The sequence below is a fragment of the Corythoichthys intestinalis genome, chromosome 2, assembly GCF_030265065.1.
Source record: "Corythoichthys intestinalis isolate RoL2023-P3 chromosome 2, ASM3026506v1, whole genome shotgun sequence".
Taxonomy (NCBI): Eukaryota; Metazoa; Chordata; class Actinopteri; order Syngnathiformes; family Syngnathidae; genus Corythoichthys; species Corythoichthys intestinalis.
This window is the reverse complement of record NC_080396.1, coordinates 75035804-75052903: the sequence shown is the minus strand read 5'-3', so window position 1 is coordinate 75052903 and position 17100 is coordinate 75035804. Positions and strand designations below refer to the sequence as shown.

Here is a 17100-nt window from a genome sequence, read left to right as displayed (position 1 = left end):
CAAAATAATAGACAGTGATGAAGGAAGGTATTCTCATGTGATGGAAATGATTAAACCAGATGCTTCAGGGAAAAATAACATGATATATTTTCATCAGTTTCAGTCGATTGTTTCTTGCCTTTGAAGCTGACTACATCTCCCATCATGCCTGTGGGGAGGGCGCCTTTTTTTTTCTTTTCCGTGTGCTTTCACTTCGCGTCTGGATCAGCTGGATGAGGGCGCGACTGACTGTCACTCGCAACTAAAAAAGTAAACTGATCGCCTTAAAAGCTATATGTGAATGATTTTCTTCATACTTCAAAATTGAAATTCCTCGGAATTAGTCCGCTTTTACATGTTTTATTTATCTTTTTTTTTAAGTCACTTAGAAGATTTTTGAAGCTTAGAAAGTTGAAAATCGGACAAAAGTTTATTTTTTTGTTGTTGGCCAACGCCAACGCCTTTCTGGACGTTTCACCGCTCGGTGTCCTTTCTCCGCGATCCATGCTCTGTTGAAAAGACTTGGGAAAAGTACTTGGAAAAGCCACAATGGGCTGCACCATCAGCGCCGAAGACAAAGCTGCGCTGGAGAGGAGCAAGATGATCGATAAAAACCTGCGGGAAGACAAGGAGAAGTTACTGAGGGAAGTTAAGCTGCTTTTGCTTGGTAAGAAGCCTTTTGTCCTTTGGTCAGTGAACGTATCGCGTCTCGCCTGTGTCATCTTCTGACTGGAGTGTAGGAGGTGTAAACCAGATGTGTTGCTTCGGAAGTTGAGTGGGAGCGTCTGTCCGTGAGCGGTGGTCTGCAGCAGCTTGTTGCAGCAATTATCTTAAAATTTTCGTTATTCTATTATCGGGTAGCCTTGTAAGCAAGACCATGCAGTACTTTCTGATTGATTGACTGTTCGTGCCAGTGGCGGAACAAATGTGAACAGGGCCCGGGTGCGAAGAGCATAAACCCCCCGAGTGGGTGAGACAACTAGAACGATTAGTTTTTTTTTTTTTTTTTTGGCAAATGGCAAAATGACTTTTGGCATACGGCAGTTTTTTTTTTCTTTTGGGGGTGGGGGGCATATGTCTTTTTGTCTTTTTTTTTTGGCATATGGCAGTTTTTTTTTTTACATAGGCAAAATGGCTTTTGACATAAAGCAGTTTTTCTTTCATTTGGCAGTTTTTTGGCATATAGCAAAATGGCTTTTGGCATATGGCAGTTTTTTGTTTTTTTTTTTTAATATGGCAGTTTTATGGCATATGGCAAAATAACTTTTGGCATATGGCTTTTTTGGCATATGACGTTTATTTTTAGCATATGGCAAAATGGCTTTTGGCATATGGCATTTATTCCGGGCATTTGGAAAAAGGGCTTTTGGCATATAGCAGTTTTTTTTAATTAATTCATTCATTCATTCATTTTCCATGCCGCTTTTCCTCACAAGGGTCGCGGAGGTGCTAGAGCCTATCCCAGCCAACTACGGGCAGTAGGCAGGGGACATTTTTACATATGGCTAAATGGCAGTTTTTTGGGGCACGACATTTTTTGGGGCACATAGCATTTTTTTGGCATATGGAGAAATGGCTTTTTGCATATGCAGTTTTTTGCATATGGAAAAATGGCTTTTGGCATATGGCAGTTTTTGGCATATGGCAGTTTTATGGCATTTTTTTTTTTCAGATATAGCATTTATTTTGGCATATGGCAGAATGGCTTTTGGCATACAGAATTAATTTTGGCATTTGGCAAAAAATGGCTTTTGTCATATGGCAGGTTTTTTGACATATTGCAAAGTGGCTTCTGGCATATGGAAATTTTTTTGGACTATGTTTTGGCATCTGGCATTTATTTTGGCATATGGCAAAATGGCTTTTGGCATCTAGCATTTATTTTGGCATATGGCAAAATGGCTTTTGGCATATAGCATTTATTTTGGCATATGGCAAAATGGCTTTTGGCATATGGCATTTTTTGGGGGGAATTTGGAAAAATGGCTTTGGCATATAGCAGTTTTTTTTTGACATATGGCAAAATGGCTTTTGGCATATGGCAGTTTTTTTTTGTTTGTTTTTTTTTTACATATGGCCAAATGGCTTTTGGCAAATGGTAGTGTTTTTGGGCACATGGCATTTTTGGGGCACATATGGAAAAAATGGCTTTTGGCATATGGCAGTTTTTTGGCATATGGCAGATTTATGGCATACGGCTTTTTTTGGCATATGACATTCATTTTGGCATATGGTAAAATGGCCTTTGGCATATGGCAAAATGGCTTTTGTCATATGGCAGTTTTTTTATGACATATTGCAAAGTGGCTTCTGGCATATGGAAGTTTTTTTGGACAAATGTTTTGGCATCTGGCATTTATTTTGGCATATGGCAAAATGGCTTTTCGCATCTAGCATTTATTTTGGCATATGGCAAAATAGCTTTTGGCATATGGCATTTTTTGGGGAATTTTGAAAAATGGTTTTTGGCATAAAGCATTTATTTTGGCATATGGCAAAATGGCTTTTGGCATATGGCATTTTTGGGGGGGGGATTTGGAAAAATGGCTTTTGGCGTATAGCAGTTTTTTTTTTTACATATGGCAAAATGGCTTTTGGCATATAGCAGTTTTTTTTTTGTTTGTTTGGTTTAAAAAAATTTTTTTTTTTACATATGGCCAAATGGCTTTTGGCAAATGGTAGTGTTTTTGGGTGCATGGCATTTTTGGGGCACATAGTTTTTTGGGCATATGGAAAAATGGCTTTTGGCATATGGCAGTTTTTTGGCATGTGGCAGATTTATGGCATACGGCTTTTTTTGGCATATGGCAGTTTTTTGGCCTATGGCAGATTTATGGCATACGGCTTTTTTTGGCATATGGCATTTATTTCGGCATATGGTAAAATGGCTTTTGGCATATGGAATTTATTTTGGCATATGGCAAAATGGCTTTTGTCATATGGCAGTTTTTTTTGGCATATTGCAAAATGGCTTCTGGGATATGGAATTTTTTGGAGCATATGCCACTTTTTTTGGGCACATGGCACTTTTTTTATGGCATATGGCAGTTTTTGCGACATTTTGACTTTTGGTAAAATGGCTCTGCTGCCGAGCGGACTGTCCAACGCAGGGGTGCGGGTTGCAAGTGGATAATTATTCACGGGCGCCTCAATATTTTCGCAGGTCCCTCAAGGCGATTTCGGATTTTGTAAGGCAATTAGGCTAATTTAAACTACTAAATTTACATATTGATCAGACTAGATGGACATTTGAACCCCAATTGTTTTGTGTAAAGTGTTTTATTGTTAATATTTGTGTTGTTTTGAACATAAGAGTACAGATGTGTGGTACAGCTTTAGAAATTGTCAAAAGTTAATGAAGTAAAAAGCTCCAAAAAGCACAATTGCCTTGTTTGCTGTCTGTAAAGCTGAACAACTTCATGTTTAGTAAGGACAGAACATGTCATATTAATAAAGTATAAAATAAGGTACCATGAGGTACAATAAGGTACAGTTCATGCGAAAAAACAAAAAACAAAAAAATGACTGGAGACAAAATGGCAGACGTGACTCTGGCATCGTGAAGTCGAAATCGAGTACGTCAAGTGCGTCGTAACTCGGGGACTACCTGTATTTATTACGATATATATCACAGGGGTTCATGCTTGTTATCCCAAAACCATTATGTGCGCACAATGCTGTGTCAGCCAGATGCATCCTGTGTGGCTTAATATTGTTGAAATTCTGTAAAAGTCAGTTATGGGAAGTGATTCTCCCACTCTTTATTGCAACATACTCGATGTCTAAATCATTTGCGTAAACGGTCAGCATTCTTTTAGCTAAAGAGGAGACTTGTTCAAATCATTTTCAATGATTCCACTGTATTGTCAGGTTTATGTTTGCATAAGTTAACATAAGAGCTTCTGGACATCCTGCTCTTTCATCTTAATGGCTGGGTGTTAGCTTATAACAGGAAGTTCTGGCCATTTCAATTACTGGAATCGCCCAGTCTTTCTGTCTTGCACTAGAGGAGTGTGACCGAAAATTAAACTCGCCTGCCAGCATGGGAAAAAAATGCAATTAGGCGATGCAATAGGTCAATTTATTGCACGGTAAATAAAAATGAGGGTGGTAATTTTCCAGCTACTTAGGTTTGTGTGTTTATTACATATGAGAATCCAGTTTCACAGATTTTTATTGGTCATCAACACGCAAGTTCAGACATACAAAAGCAAAAAAGTATTCGTTGAAAATAATACTCAAGTAATGAGTACATTGTGAGTACTTGCTTACAATGTCTGATTAAAAAAAAAAAAAAAGGTATATTATTTTTCCCACCACAACTTAATCTATATGAACAGATATTATTATACTGGACTATTGCCCAGTGGTCCCCAACCTTTTTTGCACCACTGACCTTTTTTTCACCGACCGGCAATATGTGGCAGAAAATGACAATAAATATAAAATAACACGACCGAGCTAAAAACGAAAATTAAGTGCAGGAGAAAATGTAACTCACCATACGCTGAATCAACCTTTTTAACAGCGGCCTATCCTCAAAGTTGACGGCAAATATCCTTGGACACAGGCATAATGACTTCTTCTCCGATCGTGAAAGGTTTCTTGGCTTTAGCAATAGAGTTCGCCGAGAGGTATGATGCTATCAGTGCATTCGCTTTTGTTGCCTCGTTTGCTAGCTTTTAGCTACATATTATGCAAATAGGACTTGTGGTATATATTGTTTTCTCAGCACAAGTTCACCTATATGAGCTGTTATTATTATACTAATTACATTATTATAAGCTATTACATGACCATATTAGGCCATAAAGATGACGCAAAAAACATCAAATTCAGACCAGAGACATAGACTTCATAGTAATATTGACGGAGCACGGGATGCGGGGCCGATTGATAGGGGGCCTATCTCCGTCAAAGCTGACCGAACGGAAATACAAAGAGCTTTTTACATTGAAAATTCTTGTGAATAAATGCTTAAATCCCTGAATTCTATATAGCACTCGTGATCTTTGACCTTTTCTGGACACAGTGTCACTTACAGCTACCAATTAAGCCAGAAATCTTGGCAAAATTATTGACTGGATCCTAAACTTGTACAGACATCTAAACTTTGTCCCTAAATATGTCTATTACCACCTTAAAAATATAACCAAACTGAAAGGGTTTTTGTATAAACAAGACATTGAAAAACATTCATTTTTAGTAGTATTGTAATAGTATACTGTCTTTACTGTCAAATGGCAGCAAGTCAATATCTCGGCAACCTGCCTTGGATCAGTTTAAAGACACTGCTGATGAGCTGGAAATGGATGCAGGTACGACGTCGGGAACTCATCCCACAGCTCTGTAACAAAACAATCTGACCAGCAGCAGAATCTGACAAATCATGCCAGTTGTTATACTCGCTTCGCTTGTTAGCTAGCACAGCTTTTTACGTGAATATGTCGAATGTGCTGCTAGTCTTTAAGCCACTGTGGCGCCGCTTTATCACAGAAATTTTTGGAAATAAATGCTTCAATCCCTCAATTCTTTATAGATATGGACGTAAAACAGTCTCGATTCTTGGTTAATAGCAAAAAAAAAAAAGGGCAGTTAGCATTTATTTTATGTAAATATTGCGAATTATGACGTCAGTGCTGCAGCGGTTAATTTCTCCCATTGATTTTTTTTCGTTTCAATGTTTCAAAATGCATGCCTGGTACGAAAAATATAGTAATTACCTTGAATCCTTGAACAAATAACTCCTGAGACAATCCTTCCTGTTTGTATGCGGTACAGCTTTCCTACGGGCGTTGGATCGCTGCATTTGTTGAATAACTGCGACCCACTTTGACCGACTGAAGCGGAGTGTAGGATGGCCCCCTACTTGAAGTTGTGGCGCAGTGTCTGGCGAATGTGACCCGTCAATATCATTATTATCATTAAAAAATTCAAAATGCTCTCTGGTATTGTTCAGGGGGCCGGACCAAATGTGGAGGCGGGCCGTAGTTTGGGTAACCCTGCTGCAGACAGTGAACTTTAAGAGGACACTTGCCACACTGCAGCTAATGTTAATATGAACATTAAGCTCTTCAATGAAGTATCAGTATCGGCAGGGGCGGGGGCCGATCCGGCCCGAATTGGTGGTATCGGTATCGTCGAGTACCAACATTTGGGGCGCCAATACCATCTACTAGCATTACTTGAACGCAACTGTACTGTCCTTCCCAAGTGAGCTTAGTTATCAAATCCCGCATGACATCCGAAAGAATTTGTCTGTAATTAATCTAATGAAATAAACACCTTCACCTTCAAATGTCAGTGTGTTCGCAACAACGTCAATTTGCGATGGTACGATGCTCATCAGATACAGTTTCCTCAATTGGATAGCATGCGTTTACTAGCGTCTGTTGTTATGTCAGCGGTGGGATCAGAAAGGTTAAGACCGCGGGACACTAAGCAAACTCAAGGTTTCATGATGAACAATGAGTGGCAAATTAAGAGCGCTGTACTTCAAACTCATCCTGTTTATGAAAGTCAAATGTCATATGCTGGTGTTGTGCAGTAATGAGCAGAAGTGACTTCTGTGGCATTTGTTAACTTTCTTTCTTTCTTATTTTCCAGAAAACACGCGCACACACTTGATATATTCAAATAGCAACCTAGATGTGCTACGTTAGATCCCATGCCAACTCTCACGCGCACATATTAAATATCATCAAATAACAACCTAGATGTGCTATGTTAGATCCCATGCCATTAGCTGTGTGAGCCCAGAGTGATGCGTAGTCCATATACTGCATTGATGAATTAAAAACCGCCATGACTGAATGGAAGTTAAGCTGGCCAAATCACTCCATACCAGTAACTATAGATAATGCTGCAAATACTGTTAATTCAGTACGTGACACAGATGGACTCGGACCACAAATGGATTTTTTGCTCATGTGGTAAATATAGCTGCTAAGAGAGCTGCAGCAATCAACAGTGTGCCCCACCTCACTTTACAAACAGTAAAGATTGTTCCCTGCACTTTTATACAAAATTTCTTCAGATCAGTAAGAAGTAAGCATATAAATATTATGCACTAAAATGCTTGTTTATATGATTGCATTGTTATTTTTGCTCGTTAGCAAAATAACATGTATATATTAGGGCTGTCAAAATTATCGTGTTAACGGGCGATAATTAATCACGTTAAAATATTTGACGCAATTAACACACATGCCCCGCTCAAACATTAAAATGACAGCACAGTGAAATGTGTACTTGTTGTGTTTTTCGGAGTTTTGTCGCCCTCTGCTGGCGCTTGGGTGCAACTGATTTTATAGGCTTCAGCACCCATGAGCAATTGAGCATTGTGTAAGTAATTATTGGCATCAACAATAGCGGGCTACTAGTTTATTTTTTGATTGAAAATTTTACAAATTTCATTAAAATGAAAACATTAAGAGGGGTTTTAATATAAAATTTCTATAACTTGTACTAACATTTATCTTTTAAGAACTACAAGTCTTTCTATCCATGGATCGCTTTAACAGAATGTTAATAATGGTAATGCCATCTTGTTGATTTATTGTTATAATAAACAAATACAGTACTTATGTACCGTATGTTGAATGTATATATCCATCTTGTGTCTCATCTTTCCATTCCAGCAATAATTTACAGAAAAATATGGCATATTTTATAGATGGTTTGAATTGCGATTAATTGCGATTAATTACGATTAATTAATTTCTAAGCTGTAATTAACCCGATAAAATTTTTTTAATCATTTGACACCCCTAATATATATATATATATATATATATATATATATTTATTTATTTATTTAAAGATTTTTATTTTTCTATTTTTATTTTTTTGCAAACAGAGTGGTATGAGTCGGAATGGTATCGGTATCGGCCAATACTGCACAGCCAGGTATTGGTACAGGGCCCAAAAAATGGTATCGGTGCAACACTACTACGAGTTACATTTAGTGTGTGATGATGACTCAGCACAGAACTTCAAAGGCTACATCAAAATTGCCAATATAATAAAAGAAATCTTACTAAGTCTTCTAAAACAAGCAAGCCTGGAGCGTAGCCTGGCTTGAAGGACACCATTGAGTGTTTGCGGGGAGTGCAGCACGTCACTTGAGTGATATGAACCAAACACTGCTTCAATGCAGGCTAACTCTTTGTACAATAAGAAAATGTCGCACATTGTGAACATATAGCGCAGTGCTTCTCAATTATTTTCTGTTACGCCCCCCCAAGGAAGACACAAATGTTTCGCGCCCCCCCCAACTCTCTGCCGCCATTGTAAATAGGATCATAATATTACTATTATAAGTGCGCCTCAGCCTAACATTGTGTCCTTTTTTTCTATTAAAGAAAAAAAGTAACATAGATCAACTTATAATAAAGTATAACTTTATTAACAATGTTGTGCTTGTAACAGAAAAGACTTCACGTGCATCAAATTGCCAGAAGTAAAAAAAAAAAAAAAAAAAAAAAAAAAGTCACATCCAAACTGTAAAAATACACTCAAGGTACATTTTTGACCATTTGATACTGAAAAATAAAATGTAATAAAATCAGTAAATAATAACAAATTCAAATTGATTAGAAACATTTACTCTTCAGAACAACATGCCAAAAATTTGACCGAAAAAACAAAACTGAATAGAAGGGGGGGGAAAGTGTCTTTGGACAGAAGGAAAGTTTTTATTTTCGCTGATTCACCACAGTGCTCACTGGTTTACTGATATAACACTGACAAAGCGGGACGATTGTGACAATTGGCAATATTCAGCACGTTTTCGCTGAAAAACAATCAAGCGGCTTATCATTGAGATTGAGGTCTAATGTCTTTAAGTGGCGTCTTAACTGATTTGGTTTCAGACTCTCCGCTATTATCATTTTTTGGCTCAGTAAACAGTGGTCTTTCCTCATTTCCCACTATATTAAAAGTCAAAGCCAAAAGGCAAACGGCCTGAAAAAAGCGCATTCTCGGCGGCCGAGGGAGAACCGTAGGTGAGGGCGGTGGTCGTGACGATCCCAAGCCGAAAACGGCACTTCTCGGCCGGACACGTGAGAACCGGAGAAGACAGTGGGTCGCTGCGTGAGTCCAGCTCTGCATGAGTCTCTCCCGTGTGCTCTTGCTTACTTCAAAAATACTGCACGCACTTTGAAAATGAGAGCGCCACTGCCACCCACGGAGTGGATGTGCAAATACACTTTATTCTAGTACGGCAAAAAAATAAAAAATAAAAAAATAAAAAGCATGTTCCCCGAGGTCACTCGCGCCACCCCTGGCATCGCTCTGCGCCCCCCTGGGGGGGCGCGCCCCACCATTTGAGAAGTACTGATATAGCAGAAACTATGTCACTTTTTTGTCTCTTGACGAAAACTGACATTCGTCTTGTTATGTTTTAGTCTCCTATGTCACGTTTTAGCTCGGAGCGTCAACGCTGTTCGTTGATCAAATATTGTCGCTATCGTCATTGTTGTCGAAAACAATGAGGAAGCCAAAAACCTATGAATTTTTTGTCTAATGAAGCTTTCGTATCTCAATGTAGCTACCACTGTATTATATTCACTCACATGCCATGTCATGTAATAATGATTGTTCCTCTTTTCAGGTGCTGGGGAATCTGGGAAAAGCACACTCGTCAAGCAGATGAAGTAAGCCTGAAACGCACGAGGTTCTGGATATGAGCGACTAGAGCAAAAAAAAGAAAAAAAGCCCCCGTTTTGCGCAACATGTGAAACAAAGGGTACCGAGGCCAGTCATAGCCTGGCAAGACATGAATAGATTTCCCCCAGTTCCCACATTAGACATGCTGCACGCTCACAGGAGCTGAAATTCCACCTCTAATGACAGCTTTCAGGAAATGTGGCTGACATGTTTGAGCCATTGTTCTCAGTGGGGCTGCCGCTATTTTGCCATTATTTTCATGTCCACGAATCGCAGATTAAGTTGATTAACCGGTTTGGATGGAAATCACAAGTTATTTTATGTTATATCACTCTGGGGTTTACATTTGAACTGGAAATACACTACACTTTACTACTGCTATAACTAACAACTCTATGTAAATATTTCATTTAGCAATTACGATACAAAAATAAATACACATTTTAGATTTTAAATTATACATGTCTATAAATATATACATAGGCGGATCTACTATTCAGGCGAAGTAGACGATCGCCTTAGGCCCCCAACCAGTAGGGGGCCCCCAACCAGCTGCCCTTGCCCCAACAAGCAACGGCTTGGGCCACCAGAGCCAGCAGCACCCCCAACTATTTGTCATGTACAATTATGTCAGCATACCAAACAAACAAATAATAAAACAAAAAAGAAGGCCATTTGAATGCTGCTTTATTATCTCTCCCCCCCAGACAAGCACTACAATGGACTGTTCCACGACGACGGACTGAGTATCAGTCGCTTAGCTTCATTTAGCGCCGTATAGCACCGCTTAGCTGTTTGTTAGCTTCACTTAGCTCTCCCGCGGTTTTCACGCCACTAAGCTCGCTATTTTTACAGCTCACTTGCTACTTTGCACGTCGGCTATCGTTTATTTCGAACACATGAGTGAACGTGCTCTCCATGAGAGCCAAAGTGAAGTGAGGGAGAAGTTGAGAACAGGCCTCTATTGCCTCTTTTAACTTTCTTCTTCTTCTTCTTCACACCGAACATAAAATACACGACAGCACACCCTGTGGCGAAACAATGTAGTACAGTTCCAATCAGTCATACAACAACACTCAACAGCTGGTTAACAGCAAAAGCACGTCATGTTCGTCATATAAATAATGATTTCTGGAGTTAATCCCACATACTTCAGAATTAATATTATAATATGTTGAGTAAATACTACATAGTACAGATTCTACACTAAGAAGAGCTTTCAAATGACACTCTTCATGACAAATATGATTGGCAATGAATAATTATTATAATTATTATAATATATATACTGTATAGTAGTATACTATAGTAATATTGCTAGAATTTTTAAAGAATTGTTTTGAATAATGTTGGAAAGGCAAAGTCAGTGTTCTGAATCTGTTTACACTCCATTCTTTAGCACTAGTAAATGCTATCAGCATTTAACCTCATTGTTTATATCTGATTAATTATTGTTATTTACATGATTATTTGTACTTTAATGAAGAATTAAAGTGTTCCAAAATAGTTTTGTGAAATAATAATCGTCAACAAAAATTTCATTGCTAAATTAGTAAAAAAAAGAAAATTATTAGATTAGTCGATTAATTGTAAAACTAGTCTAGCCTTAGGCCCCAAAATTGCCAAGTCCGCCACTGTATATATATATTTATATATATAGATATAGATATAGATATATATACTTGAAAAGATTAGAGAGATTACAGAGGCCTGTTATTGTCAACATGGGTAAACCTCAACCATGAGGGACAGAATGTGAAAAAAATAAAAGAAAATCACATTGTTTGATTTTTAAAGAATTTATTTCCAAATTAAAGTGGAAAATAAGTATTCGGTCACCTACAAACAAGCACGATTTCTGGCTGTCAAAGAGGTCTAACTTCTAACGAGGTCTAACGAGGCTCCACTCGTTACCTGTATTAATGGCACCTGTTTTAACTCATTATCGGTATAAAAGACACCTGTCCACAATCTCAGTCAGTCACACTCCAAACTCCACTATGGCCAAGACCAAAGAACTGTCGAAGGACACCAGAGACAAAATTGTAGACCTGCATCAGGCTGGGAAGACTGAATCTGCAATAGGTAAAACGCTTGGTGTAAAGAAATCAACGGTGGGACCAATTATTAGAAAATGGAAGACATACAAGACCACTGATAATCTCCCTCAATCTTGGCTCCATGCAGGATCTCACCCCGTATTGTCAAAATGATAACAAGACTGATGAGCAAAAATCCCAGAACCACACGGGGGGACCTAGTGAATGACCTACAGAGAACTGGGACCACAGTAACAAAGGCTACTATCAATAACACAATGCGCCGCGAGGGACTCAAATCCTGCACTGCCAGACGTGTCTCCCTGCTGAAGCCAGTACATGTCCAGGCCCGTCTGTGGTTCGCTAGAGAGCATTTGGATGATCCAGAAGAGGACTGGGAGAATGTGTTATGGTCAGATGAAACCAAAATTGAACTTTTTGGTAGAAACACAGGTTCTCGTGTTTGGAGGAGAAAGAATACTGAATTGCATCCGAAGAACACCATACGCACTGTGAAGCATGGGGGTGGAAACATCATGCTTTGGGGCTGTTTCTCTGCAAAGAGACCAGAACGACTGATCTGTGTAAAGTAAAGAATGAATGGGACCATGTATCGAAAGATTTTAAGTGAAAATCTCCTTCCATCAGCAAGGGCATTGAAGCATGGCAATGATCCCAAAACACAGCCAGGGCAACAAAGGAGTGGCTTCGTAAGAAGCATTTCAAGGTCCTGGCGTGGCCTAGCCAGTCTTCAGATTTCAACCCCATAGAAAATCTGTGGAGGGGGTTGAAAGTCCGTGTTGCCCAACGACAGCTCCAAAACATCACTGCTCGAGAGGAGATCTGCATGAAGGAATGGGCCAAAATACCAGCAACAGTGTGTGAACAGTGTATTTAGTAATACATTATAGATAGTATAACAGTAAATAATTACATTTAGATAGTATCTATATATTTTTAATCCATTAAAAATTTTTCAATTTAGAAATTGATTAAAAATATATTTGTGGAGATTATAAAATGTTTTTTTTATATTTATAGATACTGTATTATATAGCATTTTAATCTATTACTAAAATAGGCTATTTAGTAATAGATTATAGATAGTATTAAAGTAAGATATGTAGATATTATTTAATATTTGTAATATTTTGATATTTAGTATTTTAACATTATATTTATATAATACATAATTTTAATCTATTATCAAAATGGACAATTTAGTAATAGGCAAAGAATATTATATTTATAGATCAGAGGTTGCGCTAAACTTTTTCGTTGTCTGTCATTTTGACTGACAGGGTCATAAAAATCCGGTCATAATCTATTTTTACCCGTCACTTAAATTTTTTAAATGTTAATAATGACATCTTCAATAGTATTTAGTTTTCATTCATCTTTAATTAATATTCTGTCCGAACAAGCTTAACAGAGAATCCACACCGCGCCATCACACATCAAGCAGCTGTGCGTTATTAGTGCCTAGCTTGTCTTGAACACGGCTTTTTAGGAAGGGTCGGACTTGACAACAGTCATTAAAAAAAAAAAAAAAACGGTTTGAGGATAAGCCTGAGAAAGATCGGTTTTCTCTCTGCTCCATATAAGCAATATTTCAACATTGCTTACAAGGCCGAGAGTCGGGGCAAACTGCTCGTATGTGTGTGTGACATGCACGAACAGTGCGTGCATGCTACCGATCCATATACTTTGAATATAAACCTGTACAGGGATTATTTATGCCTGTTATTTGTGTCCTCTTTTTAATAAGCAAAATATGATATCCCTGGAATGACGGATGACAGCCAGCATGTGTGATTGTATGGTCATTTGTTTTGATGCTTCTGCGCATGCGAGTCGTCTTGCTCAGCGCATGTCGGACTGCGAATTAGTGCGCATGCGTAATACTTGAATGGTCTCAATGGACAAAGGCAGTCTGAACGGGCAAGCCAAAAAACCAGATATGACAAAAAATCGGATTCATGCATTCAGACCTGTAGTATGAACGTAGCCATAGGCTTGTTGCTGTTAAAAAGAGGACACAAATAACAGGCATATATAATTCCCGTTTAGGCTTATATTCAAAGTATATGGATCGATAGCATGCACGCACTGTTCGTGCATGTCACACACACATACGGGCAGTTTGTCCCGACTCTCGGCCGTGTACGCAATGTTGAAGTATTGCTTATATGGAGCAGAGAGAAAACCGATCATGAAACATTCCCCACTGGTTCATTAGCCCTCCTGAACGTCGAGTGCCGTGAATGGCAGCCAATGAACTTACTTAGTTGGTAATCTTACTTTGAAAAAAGTAATTAGTTACATATTACTTCTCCCAAGTGAGTAATTAACTCAATTAGCTCATTGTAAGCGTAAATAGTTACTCAGCAAAGTAGCTGACATTACTTTTCCTCTTCTCCACGTTATTGCATGTTCCATTTTATAATCGTTTATCTCAGTGAAAAGCAACTAAACGTTTTGCCTTCCCTATGGGAAGGCGATGGTGGAGTCAATGGGTAATATAAAGAATGAAGAGGAAACAACTGTAGTTTTGCGCAAAGTAGCGCCAAAAATCTACTCAAGTAAAAGTAAAACTTATGGAGTGCTAAAACTCCTCTTAAAAGTGCAGTTTTTTTCGAAAACTTATTCAAATAAGTAAATGCTTCACTCCCCATTTCTGGTCCTAGTTCACTGCTTTAAAGGGTACCACGGATATAAACACATGTAGTTCTTAAAAGGTAAATGTTAGTACAAGTTAGAATAATTTGATATTAAAACCCCTCTTTGTGTTTTTGTTTTAATAAAATTTGTAAAATTACTTTAACTAGTAGGTCGCCATTGTTGTTGACGTCACATGGCTACGCTGCTGGACTTCCACAGTGTCACTCTTTAACACATAAACGTCATCGGTTCTGCTCTTCCAATTTAAACCTGAGTGGAACATTAATGAGAAAGACAGCGAAAGCAAAATGAACAGGAAAGACGGGATGAGACCCGTAGCGTTCATCTGTTAAGTTTGCAAGTGACAAAACTCTGCTGCTCTAGTGACGAGAGTAGAAGAGTGTTTGATGTCAAAAACTGTTTGAAGATCTTGATGGTAAACTATTGTGTGTTCCAACTTATTCCAATATTATCATGGAGATAGTTACCATTCCAAGCTGTCGTGTTTGATTATTTTTGCTGATAGCCCGGGGCCGTGCATCACAACACACGAAAACGTTTTGCCTCTATTGAGACGTCTAATGCCGTCTAATGACGTCTTACCTTATTTTTGTCACGTAAAACCAGATGTCCAGATTTTTGATCATCCTGCCGGTGTCCTCAGATTTATCAAACTTATCAGATGTTGCTCCCGAAGCTCTCTTCCCGGTGAATAAGCGCCACGGAAAACAAATAAAGGCATTAAATTTAGTTTGATTGCTTGCTATTCATATAATTTTCTGCCCAACAGATTAAAATGACGCCTTATTTTGCAAATTGAGATCTAAGAGGCAGAGAAAGGCGAGTGGACACAGCCGTTCAGATTTGTAGCTCGAACCGCGCCGTTTATTGGCCAAAGCTTCGGCCACGCCTTCACAGCAAACATAAGTATCATATAGTGAAAATACAACAAAAATAATATTAATATCTCTCAAAAAATAATATTCACAAAAAGAAAAGTTCTTCAATCTGTATTAATGAGGCCCTATTCTCACACAGCAAACAATAATGCAAAGAGAACTGGCATTCAGAAATTCACAATCAAAATAGATAGGCAAAATACACATAAAACTTACTGACTTTGGTCAAACTCTATTTAAACATTTTAGCAACTCCTTTAGCTCAACAAATACAATGGATGGCAATATTTAGTCACAATATACAAACTATGATGCTGGGAGCCATTATCAGGAGCATAAACTTCTATAATACTTGACAGGACACGGGAAACGGGGCCGATCCGTTGGGGGCCTATTTTCAAAAACTTTAAATTCAAATCTTTTCAAAATCAAAGCTGCTACCGACCTAAAACCAAAAAAGGGCACCTACCTTAGCCATATATGAGTCTCCATGAGCAGCGGCATAAAAAAATTCAAAGTCCTTACCTTATAAAATGCCAATTAATTATTTTTATATAAGTATAACAAAACTTAAAATGACTATTCTCTGATTTTACACTGGATGCACAAAAATCACCAAATGCAGAGATAATCACCTATATTTTCAGGATCAATAGCAATATTTAACATATCATATATGTTTTTGACCAAAATAGCAACTTTACTGCAAGTTTTCAACAGTTAATAAATTACTCAATTCAACATCAGAAACTTAATACTTGAGGAAAACATGCAGAATCAGTTATGAATAATACGTAAATAGATTGTTAATAAATTCTACATAAAATCACAACTTATTATAGAATAGAATAGCCCTTTATTATCATTATACAGTTATACAATGAAATTGTGGAGCATTCATTTACAGTGCAGGATAAGTTAAAATCTCAAAGTGACGTGCAAGTAAGAAATCTAAATAAACATAAATATAGAATGCGTATGAGATCCTATAATTCAGGCAGTGCAAATAATCGATGTGGCGTTACCAGGATGTGAGCCTTGTCTTTCAACAATCACATATCCTTTTTCTATGTCTTGCATTTTCTGGTCACCTCGACTTGTACAAGATCCTGTTCCTCGCCGTCTCCTTTCTGCCCTCCTCGACTCTGCTCCTTTTCCTGCTGGCCGACCACTCCAAGGCCTTGTCCTTCCTTGCTTCTGAAGTCACATCCTGAAACCATCACTGTGGTGCATGGTAAGGGGGAGGAACCTATCCTTCTTGTGCTTCCTGTACATTAGGGAGTACCACAACGACATTCCGAAGGACGCCATGTGGGCCATGGGAAGAGATGGTCGCTTGAGGACCGCCCGGCCCGTCTCCAGCTCGCCAGCTCTCCCTTGTCCTCTGGAACATCTCCGGGATGTCAGCCATGTCCCTGTGTTCCTCCTTGCCCGTGGTCATGGCGACGAGCCTCAGCCCGGTGACCGTGTTGGGGTTGACAACCGCCATGATGAGCCCGACGCTCTGGTTCTCGATCGAAGAGTGTGCCAGCACCTTCTGGGTCAACTTGTAGCCGGCCTTGACAGACTTCCAGTTTTCCCACCTGGCCAGCACCTTCCGGCTCGAGAATCGGGCTGTCCTCATCCTCTCAGGCTCCTAAAAAACATGTTTGTTTTAGAAAGATAGATGTTTTGATTAATGTTTCTTATAAAGTGAATAATGCTGGCCACTTACTACAGCCCCACGATACCTGGGCAGCACCATACAGCCGTTGTTGTGGAAGCTGCTGTAGATGTTCTCCCAAAGTTGCACGGGTCAAAGTAGACAAAGATCTGCTTGTTGCCGTCGGCGTAGGGGTTGGTGTAGGACCATG

At 38.7% G+C, this 17100-nt stretch overlaps 1 protein-coding gene across 1 annotated transcript in view; it reads left to right on the top strand.

Annotated features, from left to right (window-relative positions):
• Positions 1-204: 204 nt before the first annotated feature.
• gnai3 (guanine nucleotide binding protein (G protein), alpha inhibiting activity polypeptide 3) overlaps positions 205-17100 on the top strand; it is a 35764-nt gene continuing 18868 nt past the window's right edge. Inside the window, exons 1-2 of the mRNA XM_057823848.1 lie at positions 205-646; positions 9593-9635. Coding sequence (XP_057679831.1) covers positions 529-646; positions 9593-9635 — 161 coding nt within the window. The 5' untranslated portion in view covers positions 205-528. The remainder of the gene's footprint in view (positions 647-9592; positions 9636-17100) is intronic.